Source organism: Lepisma saccharinum, chromosome 2 (assembly GCF_977018435.1).
Source record: "Lepisma saccharinum chromosome 2, izLepSacc3.1, whole genome shotgun sequence".
NCBI lineage: Eukaryota > Metazoa > Arthropoda > Insecta > Zygentoma > Lepismatidae > Lepisma > Lepisma saccharinum.
In genome coordinates, this window is record NC_139230.1 from 123,715,978 (window position 1) to 123,740,951 (window position 24,974).

Consider the following 24,974-nt stretch of genomic DNA (forward strand, 5'->3'; position numbering starts at 1 on the left):
CGTGCTTCAACATCATCTACTTTCTCCTCTGTAAGAACACGTTGTTTCACCCTTCGTTTCTTATCAAGAACAAACCCTGTTTCCCTAAATTTGTTCACAAGTTTTCGAACACTGTCTGTGTGTGGAACAAGAACATCTGGGAATTCTGCTGTATAACTTCCTTCCCTACAAGAATTTGTAATGGCTTGAGAGTTGTACATAAAAATTCGTTGTTTTAAATTGTACAGATAGTGTGGCATTATTAGACTGCAGTAAAGCACTAATATCCAATACGTAAAATAAAACAAAACAATCAAAAACACTTGTAAACACCTTAACACTTCACAAAGACATGCAAACTAGACACCAGCTATCTGGATACTGAAGCACTGATGTATCCAGTGCCAAGGTCAGCATACAGCTGTTGAACTAAATGCCGGTAGACACGCTCCCACCTGCCCGGGAAGCTGGCTGCCACTCCGCATACGACTCAGCCTTGAAAGGCACTGTATATGCTTATGTGAGTAGCTTAGGGGAGTCAGGTTTGATTATCTTATCATTAACCTTCATGGATGGGAGCCTGTCTGTAAGCCTTGTGTGACTGTGTTTTCAAGCTTGACTTTTTCAAATATGCAGTGTTGCACCGATGCATTGTAGAATCTTATGCTGTTGATAGTTTTTCCTCAAAGTCACACTCTTGTAAGAAGGAAAATTATGGTATTCTCCCCCACAAAAGAAAAATCTGCAAGAAAAATATTCTAAAACGTAGTACTCCCATGCAAAGTTTCATTGACTATTATTCTTAAAAAAAATGGTTTACGCAGTTCTAAGAAAGTCATGATAAGTGCTGATTAGTTCCTTAGTCTAGCAGTAAGGTAGGCAAATATTGTTTTATTGTAGGTACAATGCATCAATATGTCCTACTCAGGGTGGCAACAGACCTGGAAGAGTCTTGGAGAGGTGAAGAAAAGTCAGGGAATTTTGTCTTGATTGACGAATGTTTCTTTGAACTGTAGATGTGATGTGATCCAATGAACCTGCCAGACATTTGATTTTGAAGTTGTAATAAGTGCTGCACTTAAACGGGAAATCATCTTGCCAGCCTTTGGCATAAACTGTTAGGTCTATTATGCATTCAACACAACCAGGGTGCCAGAAACAAGTAATGGAGGGTGAGGAGGTGGGGGAGGAGAAATTTCCAGTGAGGCAGACACATTTAAAATGTTTTGACATATTTTTTCTTGTCTGTGGCAGCTAAAAGGGGTTGGATCTGTCGACCAGAAGGGTGCACCCACTCTGGCACCATCCAACAAATGTCCAACACCATAGTACGGCATTGTGTGGATATTCTGAAGGAACATTGAAACGAATGAGGGCTTTTGTCCAACCTGAATTTTTTGACATTTGATCTGCTGAATATTTGGGCTCCATTGATGCATGTGATTTTTGTCGGATAAATCTGAGTAATGAAAAGATTCTCTCCACAACTCACCAGGTTGATAGCCTGAGAGAATCATTTCATCATTCGTTGTCATCTGACTATGTCGAATTGCGACGAAATGTCTCACTACGGCATAAAAACACATCCATGGCACTCTTATGCATCCGATTTTTATTGTCTGATGTAGTACGACATTTCGTAATCAATCTTCCTCTGCTAGCTCTACTGAATTTTCACTTTTCGTCTACTGTTATTGAATTTAACAGGCTGAAGCTTCACACGAGGATGTTCCAGAAAGTACATTCCAATTAGCCATAAATTAAAACACAAACTTCAGTCATAATTGACATTTTATTGTCTTAATTACAGTGACCCACAACTTACTTTTCCACATATTCACCACCATTCTTCAGGTATTTGTTGTGGTTTGGCACTAAATTTTGTATGCCCATGTCATATGAATGCCTCCAAAAAGTGGAACCATCTGTACAGCAGCGTTACTGTCAAAACGTATGTCCTGCCAGAAACTTCTTCAGCTGAAGGAAGAGATGAAAGTCAAAGCACGTGAGATCGGGCCTCCCACTTAAAGTGATGCAAAAGGGCCCACTTGCGGTCAAGTGTGTGGTGCCGTGCATGATGGATCTGCGTTCCATGAATTTTGTGCACCATCGGTTGACCATACTGTCAGTAATGGCATCCAGTCTGGTGGATCTCTGCCGGCATCTGCTTCTGAGCATGCAAAAATATGATTACAGCACACAGTCAGTATATGAGAACTGCCATCTTTCTTAATGCATTTCCCCATGCCTCCTACTGCCATCCTGGCAGTGTTGCCAAACCTGATGTGCATAAAAGAACTAAATTTCACTATTAATAGAACTAAAGATGACTTTCAAGGAGCTAGATTAACGAAGGCTGAATAAAGTGCCTCCTAGGGTAATTTTAGGTGTGAGAGGGGTGGGGGTGCTGCTATTACTGTTAGTTTTAAAGTGATGGCAATTTATTCTTAATTTTCACCGCCTAGATTTGGCGGCATCACCCATCTCAATAATCCAATGATGTTCACATGAAATCGAAAATAAAGGATTACCAGATAATAATATTGTCATCTTCATCTTAGCCACAGCGCTATATATAAAAATAGCTGGGGAGGAAAGAGGAGGTGGGTGACACAGCCTACATATGAATATCACGTCACGTGCAAATGTACACTCGTGGCAAAGGTTGGTCTTTATCGGCTGTAGCCAGTGGTGGCATCATAGTGGGATGGGTGGGGGGTGGGGCAGCCAAATGAGTGCACGAAAAGCCAGATCTGGTTCAAAAAGAGCAAAGTTGGCAACAGTGATCGGCAGCTGCCGCAGCGAGATAGACTTAGGGGAAATTTTCCCTCTCCCCCTTAAGTCAATTTCTTGTAAGTTAATATAGATACTTAATACCAGGTGTGCCGGTAAATAATTCTTAATTGATCCAAAAGAAAACAAGTGTTACTGGGAAAGTGAGTGAGACATCGATGAAAACAAGTGGTAGTCCGAAGGGGCAAAGTCTGGTGAGTATGGCAGGTGGGGAAAGAATTCCCAGCCAATTGCAGAACTGGTGTCTGTGATGCCTTTCGCTGTGTGTGATGAGGCGTTGTCGTGCTGCAAAATCACTTTTCCGTGTCTTGTCGCCCAATCTGGGTGTTTTTCGATCAATGCATGGTTCAAATTCATGAGTTGTTGACGGTAACGAATGGCATTCACTTTTTCACCTGGTTTCAGAAGCTCATGGTACACCACACCTTTCTGATCCCACCAAATGCACAGCATTGTCTTCCTTCCGAAGCGATTTGGTTGTGTGGTCGATGTTGAAGGTTGTCCTGGGTCAACCCATGACTTTTTGTGTTCTCGAATTAGATCCATTTTTCGTCCCCAGTCACTATCCGATGCAATAGAGACTTTCTTTCATGCCGAGAAAGCAACACTTCACACACCGTTTTTCGCTTTTCCATTTGTGTGTCATTCAGATGATGTGGGATCCATTTTCCTGCCTTCTGGGTCTTTCCCATGGCATGAAGACTATCAGATATGGTTTGGCGACCAACATTTAACTTCTCTGCCAGTTGTTGTTGCGTATCGTCTTCATCCAACAGTACTTGTAATTCTGCATCTTGGAATTTTTTCGGCTGGCCCGGGCAATGTTTGTCTTTCAAGTCGAAATCGCCACTTTTGAATCTTCGAAACCAACGCACACACACGTCGTGCGTTAGGACATTGTCACTTTACGTTTCCATGAGGATATGATGGCTTTCACTCATATTTTTCTTTATTTTACAAGAAAAGCAGGACGTGCCGCACATGCTCCTTATTTGGTTTGAAGGTCAACATGTTTCCTACACAAACCCAATATCACGATCACTCGCACTCGGTTGCACATCCACGGCATTTTGACAGGTATTAGAAAATATATTATTGAGTATCCAAGAACCACCCTGAGCTATAACCCCAAGTGACAGATTAACTCACACTTGCATTTGTTAGGCCACGTACTGTTATTCAACTGTGATGATTACCAAGAAGAGGGAAAGATGGTATCTTTCCTTTTAACATTTCCTAGAAGAAGTATCGGACTTGCTATCTTGTGGCTTTTTTGGCAGAAAGCCTACACAATAAGGATTTTACTTAATGTTGGAGACTGGTGTCAACTATTGCCAATACAATAAAGAATGTTGCCCGTTACAGTGTATTTGTCACTTAAGAGTCATAATTTTAAGGTCCAAATTCTGACATTTGCATTAAGATTTTTGTCAAAATCCATGGCTTAGAATGGCTCAACCATAGGCATTCTGACAACAAACATAAACAATTAATTTTGTAGTCGAATATACCTTACTGGAATAATACCGAAAACATACACAAAGAATGCACAACAAAGAGCCTCATCTCTGAGGAGACTGAACCCAGCAATCCCCAGAACACAGAAATTAGTTTGACTTCTTATTTCTTCTCCATTTCTCGTTACATTTCGTCACCTACCGCAAAGTACACAAATATACTAATAAAACATGTAACAGCATTTAGATGTGAATTTTAAACAGAAAACTATTAGCTTCTTAATATGTCTCTTACCTTTTGCCCCTTCTCCCTTAGTCACACAAATCATTGTTCATAGCATTAGTAGTACCGGGTATCCCAGAAGTCTTTCCCTGATTACAAACTTTATTCATATCCGCTATATGCAAGGTAGAGATGTGAAAGTGGTGCCAAAATGTTGGAAAACTAACAAAGTTTTTATGTTGCAGGTTTCTGTAACTTGGCTGTAGTGTAGCAGTGTCAGTGCCCAGAGAACCGGAAATTTTCACAAATCAGGAAAAAGCTCAGCATGTCCTCTGGTATCACAAGACCCGGTCACGACTAACAGTGCAGAGGAACTTTCAAATGTACAGAATTATTTCATCTAGAATATCTGCCATGAATAAGTTGGTATTTAAAAAATGGAATTCATCTTCATTCCCAAATCCTGTCAAGTCCAAGAAACATTGTATGGAAAGATGCCACCCGATGTCAAGAGCATTAATTCCGGATTCCTTGACACTGACACTGGTACACTACAGCTACATTACTGAAACCTGCAACAAATAACCTTGGTTAGTTTTCCAACATTTTGGCACCACTTTCACATCTCTACATTGCATATAGTGAATATGAATAAAGTTTGTAATCAGGGAAAGACTTCTGGGACACCCAGTATATTAAAATCTTCAATTTGCAATTTTCTTATCTTCATTCCTTAATACAAATTTGCTATGTGCTACAAGTTTGACATATTAACAGAACTTCTATCAAATATCACTCATCAAATACGTACTTATCAGCCCCTATTTTCAAAATTAGGTATAGGGCCTCCCCGATGGTGCAGTGGTAGTGTCGTTGGCTTGTAACCAAGGGGTCCCTTGTTCGATACCCGGTGGAGGCACAAAGTGGTTTGGATCCCACTTTAAACTGTAGGTCCAGTCCCGATTAGCCTTACTGTGCATAAAGTTGACTTAAAACACCAAATCAATGAATCAATCAAAATGAGATATATTTGGTATTCTAATGAGAAGTGTGATATTGAAGTGCTGCAGAATCTGGGGATAATAGACATGTTGAAAGGAGCTGTTAATTTTCACATAGATTTTTATTTCTCTAATTTATCATTGCTTTTCTGTGGCTTTTGGGTAATCATGACGATGGAAATGAGTGAAGCTATAATAGAAGGGTACTCAAAAAGAACACCAATGCCCAGGCTGCTATTCAAACCCATAGCACTGTAGCGTACACCACTCCATTATGGAGGTCAACAATTTTCACATAGAAACTTACACAGCTTCTTTACATGTTGTTTTATCTATTGCCCTTTATACCATTCTCTCTTATAGTGAATAGTATCCCTCATTTTTTGTTTGCAAACGAAGTCCTGACAGACACTAACATCAGTTTGTAGGAATGCATTACATTTATTAAACAAGCAATAAGGTGGTATTTTGTTACAAAACATGCATCCATACTAAAGAAGCATCCGTGTAAAATTGAATATTTGTTTGTGTGGCAGTCTTCGAAAACTTTAGAGATCTGGAGTTTAAGTTAATTACTCATTTGTGTTTATTTGCTGTCTGGAGGTGTGGATTTTAAGTTTTCAAGTTTTCATCTACATATTTTCTAAGAAAGGGAATAATTAATAGGACATTTGCAATTCATATGCCTTTCTAAAGCTAACATCTAATTGTGTGAGAAATAATTGATAATATGACCTCTTTTAGAGGATTTTAAATGTTCAATGCATTCAAATTGCTTGAAGCTGTGTTTATAAATTCTCGGAGTTGCCTGATATACTCTTTTTTCACTGCCTGGATCATCAGTAAAAAAATGTCAACATTTGTCCCTATGGTTAAATGCTTATTTTGATAGCATTCTGAGAGTAGATCCCAGGCTACCTTGGGTTACTTGCAGAAATCAACTTTTAAGCCTCCCCTTTCAAGGTAAGTTCTCTACTGCACCATTTAATTCACACTCATCATGATTGTGATAACATGTAATATTTCTCTTATGACAGCCGCTTTACTGCTTATGCACACATCCTGATTATTGTAGGACCAGAAATGTATATGAATTGATTGGTTTGTTTATTTTTCACTCAGGCTAGAACTTACTTATGGATGACCATGACTTCTCATACCAGTGAGAACAATAACTTAAATAGTGAGTCTGGTCATAATGCATGTACTTTTCTGATTCTATCACTCAGATGTGTTGCATGTTTGAAGCTGTCATTGGTGGTGAAATAACACCTTTAACCTTTAGTGGATGGGGGCAGCAATTAACATTCCATTTCTTGAAAGCTACACATGATATTTTAGTTCTGTCTTTTTTGTCCATTAGTATACATATGAAGGTATGGCATACTCATATCCATTGTGACTATTGTTACCAAGCTGAGTTAGAAAAAGTATTATGTGCTATTATGATACAAAACAGGTTACTACTCCTCAGCCACTGATTTTTTCTGATATATTACACTTTGACATGTAATAATGAGAACAAAATGACACTTTAACAACATGCGACAAGTGGGACCCAGCATTAAAGAATCAAATTTCGAAATTTGCTAAAATTACAGCTTTTGGAAATCATGCATATTTTTTTTTTCCAAAATTGTGGCATGTGCATTATATATTTTCAAAGAGTGTCCTCTGGAACTTTCACTTGATTCATTGCATGAAAACAAAAAGAAAAATAAAAAACAAGTGCACACAGAATTTTTACTACAGATACTGCATAATTGCAGTAAGAGTGTTGGTTTCCATTGCCTCAAGCAAGCTTTCTGACAAACCAGTGCTTGGTACAGCATTTCCCTGTGAATGCACTTTGTTTTTCTCTCCTTAAAACACATTTGTTTTGCATCCACATTGTTGCCAACTGTTAAAGTTGTTGTCTAACTTCTCCTCAGGCCATATAGGTTTAGTGTAAAATGGTAATTCCAATTATTTTTGTATTACAATTATTGTTAGCTTTGTATTTTATTAAAATTTTCCCTGAAAATCTGCAGTTACATTTGAATTTTAACTGGATTTTTGAGTAGCCACCCTGATTGACTGGTTGACTTCCAAGTAGGCAACCATCCTTTGTTGATGATGTAGTTTTATGTGACATTTTATTTTATTCATTTAATTTTAAGATGTTTTTCCTGTTGTCACATGCTATTAGCTTTATTCTGAATATTGTATTTCTCTCTGATTTCAGATCCTGACCACAATAATTGCATATGATGTCTAGTATTATAATAGAGGTATGTATTGAATTATATGAGTGCTTAAGTACATACATTTTGTGTTGATTTGAACTAAGTTTACATGTTAAAAGTTATGTTTTCTGTAATTTATTTAGCAGTGCAGTAAATAAGAAAGAAAAATGTCACCATTAGTGAGTGACATTAAATTGGCAATATTATGATCAAGTTGGATATAATAAAGTTGAATTAACCTGAAAGGCTAAATATTATGTACAGTTTACTAATCAATTTTTGTATTGAAATGCATTTTTAGTCATTTTGTCACTTAAGTGTATTGAACAGCAAATCTTTCCCACCCAGTGCTATAATATTGACTTTCTGACTTGATCACATGCACACCATTGCTTGTGTGTGTTTAAGAATCATCTGCATTATTTTTGTACTTTAGATCAGTGTTGTCTGGTTTAAGCCTTAGATGCTGAAGCTGTTTTCTGTGGTATTATCTACAACACTGGGGCTTTTACGTTGTAAAATTTGAAATTACATTCTGTTCTTGCTAAATTTAATATCTCAGAAGCAAAGATTGATACAGTTATGTTGTTATGCTCAGAATTTATGAGGCTACTAGGTCATGCTTGTAGAGACCTTATGTTTGAGTAACTGGAAGTAGAAATAGCAGAAATATAATAGCAATGTAATAATTTTTATAATCATATTTGGAATTTACTTGTGATGCTAGAGCCCAACACATATATTTCTGTCGTGCGATACGTGACACAACTCAAGAAGCAATGTTGCTAATGGAGCAGACAGAAAAATCTTTGCAGTGCACCGATGCACAGCTGTTACGTACAACAAGAAAATTAGAGAATTCAGGTCTATCTAATGTTGAGTTTTAAACGTCATGCATTATACCAGACTAGGATTAATATATACTAACAACCGACACTACCACTGCTTTGAAAACTAATAACATTCGAACATGTTAAACCGCTACAATTGGACCACAACACTCCCCCTCAAGCAGTATTATTGCCTCTCTGTGATCGGCGACAGTCGGTTGCCTTTGTTGTACATTTACAAATGATGCTGGCTTCTACAACAATAACAAGGACATATACTGTCACTAGACGATAAGCTGCGAGGCTATTTTTTTTTTTCTATGAACTTGTCACCCATCAAAGCATTTTTTTTTCTATGAACTTGTCACCCATCAAAGCATGGCAATTTTAACACAGAAAACAATATGCATCACATTAAGCAGCAAAAATGACAGCCTCCTCTAGGCAATTTCTACAAGATCACGTTGCGGAGCCAAGAGTTGAAATGCTCATGGAGCCACATAATTTTTTTTTTTTAACAATTCCACAATTATGAAATATGAACAATTTGTGAATTTCCCGAGCTTAGCTATGCAAGATTTTTTATTTCAACTTTGACTGAACTGGAGGCATTATTGAATTTAACATTCATTAACAAACACACACTTTCACATACACACACACAATACATGCACACAACGTCAAACCGCTCAAATACTTAGTATAAAATAAAAATATGGTGCTTCCAATCCAACAAAACTCACCGTCACTTTTAACTGCCTTTCTCCTTCCGTGACAGAAATAGTGCTTCATTATTACAGTTGGCAACACTAGTTACTAGCTAGCAATGAACATGCACTGCATAAAAGATGCAACCAGTTCGTCATACTATATTGCCACATTACCGTCCCTGCTAAACGGTGTGAACGGCAAGCTGGAGAGCTATTCATTTGTTTTCAATGATGTGTGCGCAATTGTGTCCAGGAATGGAATGACAATATGGCAACAATGGCAAAGGTTGGCGAGCAGCGTAGAACACGGGATGCTAAGAGAGAGGGAGACGAAACGAAAATTGGTATGTGCACAACTGCAAAGATATGTGTGTTGCACTATAAATAATTTTATTTTGAAGTGAGTTACGTAATGTCTTCTTCTTTTATTTGATAGATATCACCTCCTAAGAAACGTCATGGTGGACACCCTGAATCCGTTGGAACCCTTACACTAGCACCATTTGGCCCTGTACCAAAAGTTCTTTTTCGAAATGTACCTGTTGGGGCAGTGCAGAAGGGCATGATTGTTTTGAGAAACCCTTCAAACCGAACATTACACGTAAGTATAAGTGGTGTATCTATCCTTTGATAATGAAGTAAGTTACACAATTATGATTTCCCTACAAATGTATGATCTCAGAGGAGCATTATTTTTAAGGGAACAAATCACTATTGTATTACATTTAAATTGTGAAGGATGTAGAGGATAATATGCACACATAGTAACATTATACTAGTCAAAAGTCCCAATAGGGACTTTATTTTTGTCTGAATGTTCAGTCAAACCAGGGGTCTCCTTTATGGAATGAAATTGCCTATTTTGCTGTATTTTTAGGAAGAATTTAAGTTAAAGTGAACTGAGTTACAATGTATGGAAGGAAAGATTACATATGTAAATCTTAGTAAGTGTCCAAGTTATGAGGCCACCCATGTCGTCCCTCCAGGAGCTTCTGTGGTATTGTTACTGTATTGGTGTTTGTCACATGGAATTTTTTTCTTCAGATTGACCTTCTCCAAAGGTTATATAAATGTAATTTCCTTCTAGATCAATCCTTCATTGGTATATGTGTTTTAGATTGACTCTGTTGGTATACATGTGAGTTTGGTGTTCACATGAATTTCATTACTTTTTAAATTTTTCAAGCATTTTTACTTTCATCACAATAAAAATAGTTCATAAACATCTAAGAAGTACTGTCCAAAAGTTATTTTTAATTTTAATCTGTTCGTTATCCTAATGCAGCCAGAAATTTTAGAGATAGCATTGTTGTCTTCTAAATTGCATGGCTAGAGCATGGGAAGTTGAACCAAAATATTAAAAAGTAGAGTTCAACACACATAAATTAATTTCGGTGAACTGCATCTGAATGAAAGATTAGTTAATCTCACGAAACTTATTTTAGAACACCAGTATCAGTTTGAAGTATTGTTTAAGTCACCAGCCAGCCAGATCAAAAAACATACTCAAAGGTAATATTACATGTTTAATAATGCAGCAAACCGATTGTAAATATCGCTTACGATTTTTATGTTACAGGTAGGGTTGCAAAAAAGCTGGCTTTTTTGAATGGACAGTTGTTTTTTTTTTATAAAAAGCCGGCTTTTTGGCGAAAAAACTGGAAATGTTGGCTCTTTTGGCTTTTTACTAATTATGGCTAACCTATTTCACTTGCGTTGTCAGTTGAGGGTTTAAGATGTTCATGAAGTCATATTTTTAAATTACCTAAATACAACCTTGGTGACAATGAAGTTCGACCAGAAAGGAATACGTGATTAAATGCACAGAGGCATAGGCGGTGGAATGGGTGACTCGCAGAAGTAACGCATGTGTGTGAGAGGAGACTTGTGAGCAGGCAATAATCGTGATCCCAGCATGTTGCACCCAAGGTCACGTAAAGAACGAAAACGGGGAACTATACGCATGACATTGAACTTCGACCAGGCACCAGACCCATACGGAAAATCCCAGATAGTGGCGCATTCGACGGAAGCATGACGTCACGGACACGATAAGGGAGTCCGCCGTATATAAGTGCGTGCTGTGCACCGAGGAACCGCAGTGCATCATCACCATGGCCAGGGGCAAACCTATTGACAACACCGTGAGGAGAAGAGTGGTGGAGTTGCAACGGGATGGACTCAGTGAACGGGAAATAGGGTGCCAACTGAACTTACCCAAGTCAACCGTCCACTGCATCATCAAACACCACCAAAATACGGGTACTACAGAGCCAGGTAAGGTCCCCGGTCGAAAACGCCTGCTGAGCGTGCGTGACCTACGGATATTTAGGTGCTATATCCAGACCAACAATCATGTTTCTGTGGCCGAATTACGACTGGACTCGAGAACGCTTTCACATTGAAGTGTCAACCAGAACCATTCGCCGTTACCTACAGCGATGCGGTTACCGAGTGTACAAGGCGAAACGTAAACCCTTCCTTTCCATGTTGAACAAAGGCAATCGACTACGGTGGGCACGAATGTACCGGGGATGGACATTTCGGCAGTGGAACAGGGTTTTGTGGACGGACGAATCCATTTTTAATGTTGTGTACGGGAAAATACGGAAAACAGTGATTTGTCGGAAGGAGGAACAGAATGAAGCAAAATGTTATGCACGTCGGGTACAGAAACCTGCGTCAGTGATGGTATGGGGATGCATGGCGGCATCTGGGGTTGGCCCACTACATGTCTGTGAGGGCATTGTGAATGCACACGCCTATACACGCATACTGGAGCGGCACCTTCCCACAGTGCGAAGGCATCTTCCCACAGTGCGAAGGCACCTGTTCCACAGGCGGCGTCTCATCTTTCAACACGACAATGCCAGGCCTCATACAGCGCGGCTGACAAGAGAATGGTTGACTCGCCATCACGTGCGAACTCTGCCATGGCCACCATCGAGTCCCGACCTCTCACCCATTGAGAATGTGTGGCGTTTTCGTAAGCGACATGTGCAACAGAGGGGACCCATGACAGTGGCTGCTCTTATCGCCTGCCTGCAGGAGGAATGGCACCGCATCGATGTGAAATACCTTGAACGACTCGTCCGCAGCATGCCCCGGCGCATTGCCACAGTTATTCGCCGACGGGGCGGCGTCACACCATGGTAAACAGGATCCCCTGTAACAGTGGTCGAACTTCAATGTCACGTGTAGATGGACGAAAATGTTTTATTTTGTGTGGACACCATACATTGCTGCGTTGCAGCGGAAATTTATGTTTTCCTTTGTTGCATGTAGCCTGCTGAATAAAATATGTTCAGCATATGCATGTGTTCTCCTTCTTTCACGACGCACTCCTATATTTGTGACTGGTCGAACTTCATTGTCACTAAGGTTGTAATTTTACATCCAAGACACACACATTGGCCATTTCTGCTAGTTACTAATTTGCTTTATTAGTGAATTTGTGTATATTACCTACCCAGTGGTAACACTGTCTTATAAGCAGGGGCTACCAGGTTTGATCCTCAGTGGAGACATATTGCATAGTGATTCGGATTCCATTTTAAAACTGCATACCCAGTCCTGATTAGCCTATCTGATTCCATGTCTAATCAACCAAGAAAAAATAAATTTTGGAATTTGATGTCATGGATTTGACTAATTTTTGGTATACATGTTTCTTATCATCTGAAATATACAAAATATTTACATTTTTATTTTTCATGTTGCTGCTTTTTGAGTGATTGAATTTTGATAATTGACAAAATTGCCCCAAAACAGCTCACTGCTGAAACTTTAAATACAATTTTCAAGAGACCTGTTTCAACTACAGGGCTGGGCATGGTCTCATTTTACAGCTTATGAAGAGGGCTTTAATTTGATATACAACATGCTTGGTTTTTTCGAAAAACAAATTTTGCAAGTTGTTTCAAAATTTTATTTTACAATTTCAAATAACGAAATTTTTAAAAAATTTCAACGGCCTCTCCGATGGTGCAGTGGTTGCATCCTCGCCTTGTAATGAAGGGGTCCTGGGTTCGATACCCAGTGGAGGCACATAGTGGTTTGGATCCCACTTTAAACTGTAGGTCCAGTCCCGATTAGCCTTTCTGTGTATAAAGTGGACTTAAAACAAGAATTCAATCAAAAATTTTCAAAAAATTTAAACATATTGGTACACATCTACTGAAGGTTTAGTCAAAATTTCAAGGTGGTATCTCTTTGATTTGATTTGAATTTAAAATTTTGGGTGCGTCAGCACTAAGGCTATTTTGCACCCATCACATTATACAGGGTCCAGCCCCATATCGTTACACATAACAACTCTAACGTTGCATAAATAAAATCATAAAATATAAAATATTGAAATCTTCTGACTTTCGTTAAAAGCTGAGGCTGTAAAGGAGTACTCAGCACAAATAAGGACAAAAAACAGGACAACACAAACAAAATTATACTGGCTATGGGGCCAGTTGCCAGAGCCTTGTTAGTCCAGTCCAGGGTGTACTATGTGGAAGGTACCCCTTACACCATGGTATCTCTTTGATATCATATGAAAAGTGAATTCCTTTCAAGACCATGCGATGATTTAAGTTAACATTTTTTACATACCTAACCACATTATAAATACAGAAGCATGCATACCAACTTCATCACTCCAGCTATCGTTAGTTTAACATTTTGATGAGTGGAACAAACACATACAGTGTGGGTACCACTGGCTCATGCTATTATGTAACTCTTTGGTCTTAATTCTACAAATTTTGAAAACCAATCTTAAGTAGCAGGTATTTAGATTTAAAAAGTCTGAATATTTCTCTCAGATTTCCCATGATCAATCTTTTTTGAATGTGGATACGTTTACCATCTGTGTCCCTCACGGAAACATAGTCTTTCTGGGCATTTGCCTGCTAACTTCATCACTGCAGTGAAAATCTTTAACTAATGAGGCTGTTTCTTTTGGTAAAGTTTCTCCAGGTCTGGGGTCAGGTGAGGACAAAATTCCCTTCTCTTCGACGTGTTTTTTTTCTTTCTTTGTTATGTAATTACTAACACCAAATTCCTTTTCAATTTTTCCACATGACCAACTTTTGGTCAAAATAGACAAAATCATGAACTTTCACTTTTATTTGCAGCTTTAAATCTCTCTTTAAGTTGCTCAAAGATATCTGATTCAGAATCACTACAGTGGCATTCTTCTTCATCTTTATCACCTTCTGCATTAAAAAGAGATTGGGTATAAGTATTTCTTATTTTCTTTATCTTTTCTCTGCAATTCCTTTCGAACTCTTCAGTTTTTTCTTACTCACTGGAGAGTCACCAAGAGAGATCAAAAAGGCATTCAAGTAGCTGAACCCTGTATCAACATCCATATATTCTGAATCTTGGTTACTGCGACTAGAACCAGCATTATCATCTGGCTTGATTTTCTTTTTCTGGAACGATAGCCTGCTTTTCCTTCCCCAACTGCAGTCTACAGGAATTGCAAATTTTCATGTTTTCTTCAATTCCATAATTTAAATAAATCATCCAAGCTGCTACATTCCTCAGATCTTTACTACACCATTGTCCCTTTTTCTTCAAAGGATTACAACATTAAATGGACCACTTCTTGCTATCCATATCAAGAATTTTTTCAGGAAATGAAGACACTAATAAAGCAAGTTTCAAACAATTCACAGCACAGAAGTTAACTGAGATGTACGCACTCTGACAGCTACACCACAACTGATCCAGTTGGACAAAGAAGCATAGTAGAGCAGGAATAAACAAGTCACTACAGGAAAGGGATTACTCACACTTGAGCTTTAACTGTCTCACACTCATGATACCAAAGAGATACCACCTTGAAATTTTGACTGAACCTTCAGTAGATGTGTACATATATGTGTAAAATTTTGGAAAATATTCGAAAATTTCGTTTTTTGGAAATTGTAAAATAAAATTTTGAAACAACTTTCAAAATTTGTTTTCTGTAAAAAAAACCAAGCATTTTGTATATCAAATGAAAGCCCTCTTCATAAGCTTTAAAATAAGACCATGCTCAGCCCTGTAGTTGAAACATGTCTCTTGAAAATTGTATTTAAAGTTTCAGTAGTGAGCAGTTTTAGGGCAATTTTGTCAATTTTCAAATTTCAATCACTCAAAAAGCGGCAACATGAATAATAAAAATAAAAATATTTTGTATATTCCAGATGATAAGAAACATATATACCAAAATTTATCCAAGTCCATGACATCAAAGGTTTTTTTGGTTGACTTGACATGGAATTACCCCTTGTGACATGGTCCTTGCATTCAAAAACATGTGTGTTTTTTTTGGAAGCAAATAAAAAATCTTAACATTCTACACCACTAATCTAACGACCACCTCACATCAGCATTGGCCATTTCAGAGAAAAACTTAATCATAAATATGCGGGTAAACTAAAACACCTGCAACCTTTCTTCCTTTTTACTCTAGTCAACTCAAGTCTAAAATCTCTGATGTAATTCATCCAAATCCGATTTCCTTTTTACCACAGAGATTTGTTTTCAGGCCCCCATATGCTCAAATACGAATACCATGGATCAAAGGTACCCAAATCCCAAAATTACAGTATCCCCTCTCCTTTTCATATTAGCGGTTAACTGGACCCACCTTTGGGGTCATCGAGCCACGGTGGCCCAGGTCCGGTAATACAAAAATGATTTCACTGTAACACTCTAGCCACTTCAGTTTTTATATTAATCAAGCACTTTTAACGTAGCCCCACCCATTTTTCTTTTAGCACATAAATAGGAGACAAAACAGATGATGTCAATAACCAAATAAGAAAAAAAACAACATTAAGAACATCGAACTTCAATTTAGTGGTAATTTATTATAACAATATTAATCCTTACTTGCATGAAATTTAGAAAATTTCGCACTTCCGCATTGCACAATTTAATGGTTAAATCATATTAATTTCGAAATCCACTGTCTTCATTCACAAAAGGGTACGGCGTTTGAAGCAGAGATGGTTCCGCGTCACTGCATTGTTTGTTCCCGGGCGCAGTAGTTGCGATTTCTCCCATTCGGTGGCACTGGCAGGTGCATCCTGGTTTGCATCGTCTAATTCATGTTGTCAGGTGGCATTGCCAGTTGGTGGTTTGTGAGCTGGGCTGTGTTGCTCGGCATGTTTCCTGTTCCCCGCATGGCTGGAGGGGGGTTGAGTTATGCTAGTTACGCCCCCATTTGTAACAGATGAAATTTGCAACCTTCTACAAGCCTGCCTCACCCACAACTATTTCCAGTTCGAGGACAGTTTCTTCCACCAGACAGGAGGCCTAGCGATGGGCAACCCTCTTTCTGCACCCCTATCCAACATTGTACTGCATCTGGCTGAGAAGTCAATACTCACCCAACCAGAGTTTGCTCATATAAGATACAAAAGATATGCCGATGACACCATAGTCATTTACAAACCGGAAGAGGACCTAACCCATCTCCTAACTACTCTCAACAACATGCACCCTAACATAAACTTCACCGTTGAAAGGGAACAAAATGGCCACCTCAACTTTCTAGACCTCAGCATCCGACGACACCATGACAAATTCATCACATCCGTATACAGGAAACCAGGTTCGGGCACCCAGTACATCCACGCAAAATCGAACCACCCACCAAAACAGAAAGCTGGAGTATGGATGAACTTTTACAGAAGAGCCTTCACACACAGCTGCACAGAAGATGACCTCCATGATGAAATAGCATGTGTAACTGAAATAGGCCTAAATAACGGTTACACCGAGCGCCAACTATCCATGTGGTGTGCAAAAACAGAAGCACATCTCAGACACTCAAGAAACAGAGATAACCCGAACCAAAATCCAAAACCCAAATGGATCGCTTTTCCATACCACCCCACTACATCTGGCAAATTTGCCAAGGCCCTCAAACTTTTCAACATCCGAGTGGCACACAAACCCATATCCCAAATCGGAAGAGCACTACTTCAAGAGATACTACCTACCCAAACTTGCATCCCCTGGTGTCTACAAGACCACATGCCAATGCCACAACACCTACATTGGCAGAACCATCCGCACTGTCCAAGAACGGATTAACGAACACGTAAAAGATGCCAAAAATGATACACCAAAATCAGGCCTCTGTCAACACCTCCACTCCACTAACCACACCATCTCCTCCATATCCATACTTCACCCAACCAGCTCTGTCATAGAAAACACTGTCAAAGAAACCCATGCTATCATCCAACAGAAACCATCACTGAACCTGGACAATGAACAGGCACACCCGACTTGGCACCCTGTCCTCAGAAAGATCCCTGGCCTGAAAAAGAAAAGATGCTATGCACATACTCGACCCCCCTCCAGCAACGTGGGGAACAGGAACGGCACCATGCCGAGCAGCACAGCCCAACCCCCCCAACCACCAACTGGCAACACCACCTGACAACAGGAAGTAGACGACGCAAACCAGGATGCGCGTGCCAGCGCTGCCGAATGAGAGAAATCGCAACTACCACCGCCCGGGAACAAACAATGCAGTGACGTGGTACCATCTCTGCGTCAAACACTGTACCCTTTTGTGAATAAAGACAGTAGATCTTCGAAATTAATATGATTTAACAATTAAATTGTGCAATGCGGAAGTGCAAAATTTTCTAAATTTCACGTAAGTAATTTTAAACCACGTTTACCGCAACCATCATGAATATTAATCCTGTACAATCAAAATAGTCCCTGATTCCCTTTTCTTTACATGAAATTGATATGCCACAGGTTCTATGCATTTCCTCATTTACTGACACACATATCAGCCCATATATATATATATATATATATATATATATATATATATATATAAACCGATAAGAGAGACAAGTATATAAATAATTTCGGATAATGTATACATACCCTTAAAATCAATTGGGAACAATTCCATGCACATATTATTACTGGCACTGGTCAGGATGATCGGAACCTTTAGTAGAAAGATGTGAACATTCTCGTAACAACGTTTGAATTTTACCCCATCGGATAGTGGCATGGAATATCTGACAAAAGCATTTTTTAGTAATGAATGATTCTAAACTATGAGGGGCATGTCAAAAAAAAGGGCCGATTGGTTATTACAGAGAATAAAATCAAGCGAGAAAATTTTTTATTTTGATGCTATACAAGTGCATACCCTGGCTATTTTTCTACATAGTCACCATGACGCTCCAAGCATTTTTGGTACCGTGGAACAAGTTTACGTAGACCCTCTGCGTAGAAATCTGCCACCTGGGATCTCAGCCAGTCGAGAACTGATGTCTTGAGAACTTCACTATCATCAAAATGTTGCATAGCAAACCACTTTTTGAGATGAAGGAACAGAAAGTAATCACTTGGGGCAAGATCAGGACTGTATGGTGGGTAATTATAACGTTCCCATCGGATTTTTTTAATTGTCGCAACAGTACGGTCAGATGTGTGTGGGCGGGCATTGTCATGAATAAGCAGAATTCCAGACAGTAACATTCCTCTTCGCCAATTTTGGATGGCACGTCGCAGATTAGACAGCGTTTGGCAATACACATCTGCTGTGATGGTTTGTCCCGGTTCCAGGAATTCTACGAGGATTGTACCTTTTTGGTCCCCAAAACACGGTTGCCATGATTTTGCGGTGTGATGGTGTTTGCTTGAATTTCTTCGGTTTCGGTGAACCGGAGTGACACCATTGCATGGATTGCTGCTTCGACTCACCAGTGACGTATGATATCTAGGGTTCGTCTCCAGTCACTATGTGAGAACACAAGTCATCCCCATCCTTCTCCCTGCGGGCCAAAAAATCATGTGCTGATTTCATTCTTTCATCATTGTGAGTGTTTGTCAACATTTTTGGCACCCACCTTGCTCACAGTTTGCAGTAACCCAGATTGTCTATTACAGTTCGGTGCAATGTTTTATCAGACTCTTCAGGAAACTCTTTGCCTAGATCAGTAATGGTGAAATGGCGATTGGATCGCACTTTCCCATCAACACATTGCACAAGGTCATCCATCTGAACACTAGGCCTGCCACTTCACTCGTCATCATGAACATTTGAACGTCCTTCCCAAAAAGCACGGCACCATTGTCTTACCTTTCCTTCACTCATTACTGTTGGTTCGTAAATGGCACACAATTCCCGATGAATGTCAGCTGCCCTCATTCCATTTGCATTGAGAAATCTAATCACCGACCTCACCTCACATTTGGCGGGATTTTCTATTACAGCAGCCATTTCAACTTCCTGCTACTCGCATGTACACACCTCCACACTGAGAAATATATCTCTGTTGCAGGCACACAATACTAAAGCATGCTTCCGTGCACGCACAGCTTTGTCAGTGTTGCCAGTCCCAAGTAAAAAATTATTGGTCCTTTTTTTTACATGTGCCTCGTATTACGAAAATAAAAATAGAATGGACCGGTCTTTAACGAAAAGAAACAAAAATGTATAATTATACCTTACTATTCCATGTCCACACAAGGCTCAAAGCAGTACAGTCAAATCCTGTACATGATAGCTTCCGATCACCTGGCCTGCCAGTTTTACCTCTAGGAGAAAAACGCTCCTTTCCTGGAGTATGTATATTACCACTGCCAGCTTGTTCTGAACCCTCGGCCGTTATGCAAAGCAGGGGGCGTGTCTTCTCAGTCAAGTAACATAATTTCCTGCTAGGGAATGCAGGGTTGCCAGTTTTACATAAGGCGTCGAGATTTGTGACAACGCAAAACCTTCTCATAATAAAATAGAAGAGGAGGATGTGGTGGAGCTTTAAAAGGTTTTTTAAGGAGCATTACTATACTTTTAAAAGGAGCATTATTATAAGCCAAAACCACACCCTGAGCATAAAATGAACTTAATTCAAACTTCCACATGTTTGTGCCATTGTTATCATTTCATCAATCTTTTAGAAACTGAAAAAGATTTGGTTATGCTGAAGTTGCATTCCTGTGATGTCACAAAAAATTAAGCAAGAGACAGTAGCGAAGCGTAGTCTTACGAAGGAGGCAAGCAATGTTTCAGTACAACAAAACATGTAGTACAATGGCACGCCAAGAGGGGGATTAAAGGTTTATAGCCTTATTGGCCCGGTCGCTGGATATGTCAAAATATCATAATAAAGTGACAGTTCTAAAAATAAACCATATGATCCTCAAACGTCACATTTACTTTCGAAATTCCAGATAACGTTATTCGTATGGTAGTAAACGTCTTACATATGCGAACTTTCCGCATACGACTAAAGGGGTACGTAATTTCTTATTTATTTATTAGTACTTTTATTTGTTCATTATTTTTTAATGTGGGCAAACGGTGACCAAACGGATTTAGGTAAAATAACTCATTTATTTAATTTACACTGCGTGATTGTAATTTAGGATTTGTGGGCACCCTAAAAATCGCATTCGGAGTCAAACATTAAAATAAAAAGTTAAACACAAACTTTAAAAATTTCGTTCAAACCAAAGAAACACATGCATAGACGATGTACTCACCACAATAAATTCCAAACTCCTTTGCATATATAGGAAATTTCCCGCTATTGAACAATTCAACAAATGTTAGGGCTTCAAGGTTCTCAAAACGTGAAGACGCTCCCATGCTCTTTCCACAACTGGAAAGCAAAGATCACTTTGGAAATCTCTGAAACGACCGAAAGTGATACCAACCTATTTCCTTAATGTTATCCCTCATGGGAAGGAAAGATATATCAGTATGGAGATAGAAATTAAGTGGTGGAATCAGAATCATTACAGCAGAAAGAGTATATACATAATATTTAAGTAATAAAGTGTCATACAGAGGCGGGGTCGGGGGAGGGTTGGCCCCCCTTTGACCCAGTATTCCTAAGAAAAGGAAAGTCAAAGGCAGGAAAAGATGACAAAATGAGGAGACTACTACAAAAAATCCTGGGAGCACCACTTGTGTCATAATAATAAAACTTAAAACATGTTCTTGTGTTCATAATGTGTACAATGTATACGATTTAATTGTGCTGTGTAAATATCAGTAGAGAGTTCTTTTTAGATAGCTTTATTTTCACCCCAAGTTTTATTCCAAAGCAGTCAATTTATTGAATGTGGTTGTAAAATTTGTGAAACAGCTCACTTGAATTACTGTGTAAATAATTTGGCAGTTGCAAACACTGGTGCGGTCAACACTTTTGACGTAATTTGAGCTGGACCGAGCTGGACACAGGCTGCAGACCAAGGTTCGTCGAATCTTCCCTCCCTCCCTGGGGAAACTCTGGGGTGGAGACATCTCACTTCCTGGAAACACAAACCCCCGCCCTTTACCATCTCGCCCGAACTCCCAATATCCATTTTTTACGCGTTTTACAATTCGCGAAATCTAAAATAAATTGTAATATAAAATGATATATATATATGGAATTTAGAACAATGATAATAACTTATTTTAGTTATTTTTATATTCGCGATCTTATTTACGTGTTCATGAAGACAAATATTCTTTACTCCTAGTTTTTGGTGGCAATACTATATCCTTCTGCTTTCGGTTGAGCTCGGCTATTTTCGGGAATAACGCAAGCTCAGCAAGCAGAGCTTTTGGTATAAGCGTTGTGGACGGGTTCCACTCGAATTTCACGCTTCGCCATGTGACTCCTTCGGGTGCATTATTTTCCCGCAGAGCAGCCGCAAGCATTGAGGCTGGTGCTTGCTACAGAGCTGCTGAGGGAGTTTGCGGCCATAATTTTTCGCTAAATCGAGTGCGATGGAAACGAAATAAGGCTAAAACATTAAGTACATTAAATGATATTCGAATAATGCAAGCAGTGCTTGCATTGCTTGTACTATATCTTCGCCTCTGGCAAGAGATAATATGTATTAAACTATTAGATGTTTCAGGACAATTAAAAACTTTACTACTCACAATGTTTGCAGAACTACATGCATATATACCTCATTTAATACTTAAGATCAGTATGCTACTACAAGGGAGATTTAGAGCCCAAAGTTACTTACAGATGCAGGTACTGTTGTTGGAAAATGGCCAGTTTTTTATTAAATTGTTACATATAGCCTATATTAAATTAATACATTAATATAATTTATAGGTCAATTCATAATGCATAAATTAATTAATACTGTATTGTTGTTATTACATGAATAGGTAAAAAGGTAAAAGAATAGAAATATAACATTACATATTCATTATCTAGCTTAATGTGTAGTTAAGACCACCAAAATTTGTAATAAACACCAGTCCAGTTAAGAAATTATAGTAAAAATAATAGAATTGAATATTTATGGGATCCAATTTATGAAAAGTAAAGTTTCTGATCAATATTTTATGCATAAGTAGTAGTGTGCATAAAAATCTGCTTTGATACTGTCCTTGAAAACCGTATGATCTCAACATAATCTTTGCCTTCCAATAAGTTTGATGCCAGTAAATAATCCTCAAATTATACAACAAATGCTGAACAAGTGTATTTTCATTATATAATTTTCGAACTTGGTAAGTCTTTTGGAATGGGGAAAGGGAAGGGGGGACCAGGGGTCTGAGATACATCCTTGGTGGAGGAGGAGATCCGAAAATGTTGAACAAAGAGAAGATCCAAAATGCTAGGGATGTGACGAAGCTGAAAATTTACCGATGCCGATGTACTCACTGATAATTTTTGGAACCAATACCGATGCCGATATTTAACTGATTCCGATACATAAGATTATTAAACAGAAATGGGATGTTATTTTCAGCATGACAAAAATAAATTTGCTATGTACATTTCTATTGCATATCATATGTATATACATATATATTCTCAAGAGATGCGAATGTACATTTGCATCTACAAAAGGTTATGTGAACCTAGAGATTTAACATTAGTACACAAGCAGTTCTTTGAAATGCAAAATGAATTCCTGTTCTGCCAGATTCAACTTCAGAAATACGAGATTTGGAAGCACTTCAGGAAGTAACCTACTTCTTCTCTTATCTCAAATCTGTTCAGCAACACTGAACACTCAATCACTGAATACTGATGCAGCAGGTATGCTCAAGTATTTTCTCAGCACTTGCTTCAGGTTTGAATACTCATTTTTGAATTTCCAATACAATAGCAATGTACTGTTTTATTTCCGATTTATAGTTAGGTTGATCCTCTGAATGAGAGTTTGCAACAATTTTATTACAAAAACTCTACATTAATGACGAATCATAACCAAATTTTCAATAAATCTTACAAAACTAGAATATAAAACTTATTAGAAGGTAAAACTCTAGTATAATCTGTACCGGTTTAAATATCGGATTTTTGCCGATTCCGATACTGATGCCGATATGTCAATTTCGGCCGATTTTCATACATCTGTAATCGGCTTCGGCACATCCCTACAAAATGCTGTAGAGTTTTTTGGATTACATTATTTTACGTCAATTTTCTGCCAAGTCTAATCGTGACGATTTGGATGAGTGGTGTTATTATGAAATTGATGAAGGAACACTCATGCCCAGCCGGGATTCGAACACGGGACCCCTGACATCATAGCAAGCTTTGCTAACCACTCTGCAACAGTGGTTGGCAAAATGGTGTTGAAGTAGGTTCTAGAGCTAATCATACAATTCTACAGTTGCAGTATAATCTTCCATCATTATCCACAGGAAGACAGGAAGTGTGGAGAGAAGACAATATTTTTGTTGTTTGTTTGTAATGAATTTTTACATATTTTGGTGCATTACCATCGGCAATTCTGATAGTGGCCATTAACATGTATTAGTAATATATATATTTGTCTCACAATTCTGAGATCTTTACCATATACATAAATTGTCTTTTAAAATATATAATCCTGTTTCAAATTTCCTTACTTAAATATAAAAAATAATTAAATTTAAAATAATTACTTATGCTTGCCAGTGTCTCATAAAACTGATTTGTTACATAAACTGTATTTGATCCTTTATTTTTGTAAAAAAAATCTCTTCATCCCTAAAGTATGTTTGTACATAATTTTAAGTATGTATTGTTTGAAGTTCTTCCATATCTTATAATGCTTCTTTATTATTTCAGATAACAGTTGAGAAAAGTCCACCAAGAGATAGAAATGTAAGCCTATATCCATTATCGTTTGTGATTCATGAGGAGTGTACAAGTAATCTACACATCATTTGGACACCAAAAGTAGCTGGGAATTGGCGAGATGTGATCCAGTTGAAATGCAAGGAAAAAAAATTGAAATTGCAGTTTGTGTTGGTGTGCCAATCTGTACTAAGTTCAGGAAAACCAATATTAAAGAAGGTCAGTGTTTAATTTGATTTTTTAAAACTGGAACAAGAATTAAAGTTCATGAATTTCACATTTTCCCACATTTCAAATTCAGTCCTCAGTGTGTTCCAATTAGCAACATGTTAAAAATTTTTGTGGATCTTGCAATTTCTCTCATTCCCCTGAAAAAAATGAGAGAATCTTACGCTGCAAGGTCCACTGCATTTTATACTCTTTCTTAGCATGGTGTCTTTACTAATAATTCTACAACATTTGGGAATGTCTTCTTCAAACATTTGTAATTATGTTTATACTTATAGGTGTACATGTTTTACGAAATTCAGAAATTTCATTTCTCTATTTCTGACTTAAACTTTTTGTGTAAGCAACTGGCTCCAATCATGTATCCAAGCATAAGCAATAAGACATAGGGAGCAGTAGTGTATTCTGAGAATTTGACCTGGTTTAATGCAACAATTCTTATTTGTTGTACATAATTACACACTCC

The 24,974-nt window shown here is 38.3% G+C and overlaps 1 protein-coding gene across 2 annotated transcripts in view; it reads left to right on the forward strand.

Annotated features, from left to right (window-relative positions):
• The window catches only part of LOC145984486 (uncharacterized), a 179,034-nt gene that overhangs the window by 9,129 nt on the left and 144,931 nt on the right, over nucleotides 1–24,974 (forward strand). For both annotated transcript variants that reach the window (XM_083118142.1, XM_083118143.1), the window contains exons 2-4: nucleotides 7,678–7,723; nucleotides 9,655–9,819; nucleotides 24,272–24,499. In XM_083118142.1, the coding sequence (XP_082974268.1) occupies nucleotides 7,700–7,723; nucleotides 9,655–9,819; nucleotides 24,272–24,499 (417 nt within the window). In that variant the 5' untranslated portion in view covers nucleotides 7,678–7,699. The remainder of the gene's footprint in view (nucleotides 1–7,677; nucleotides 7,724–9,654; nucleotides 9,820–24,271; nucleotides 24,500–24,974) is intronic.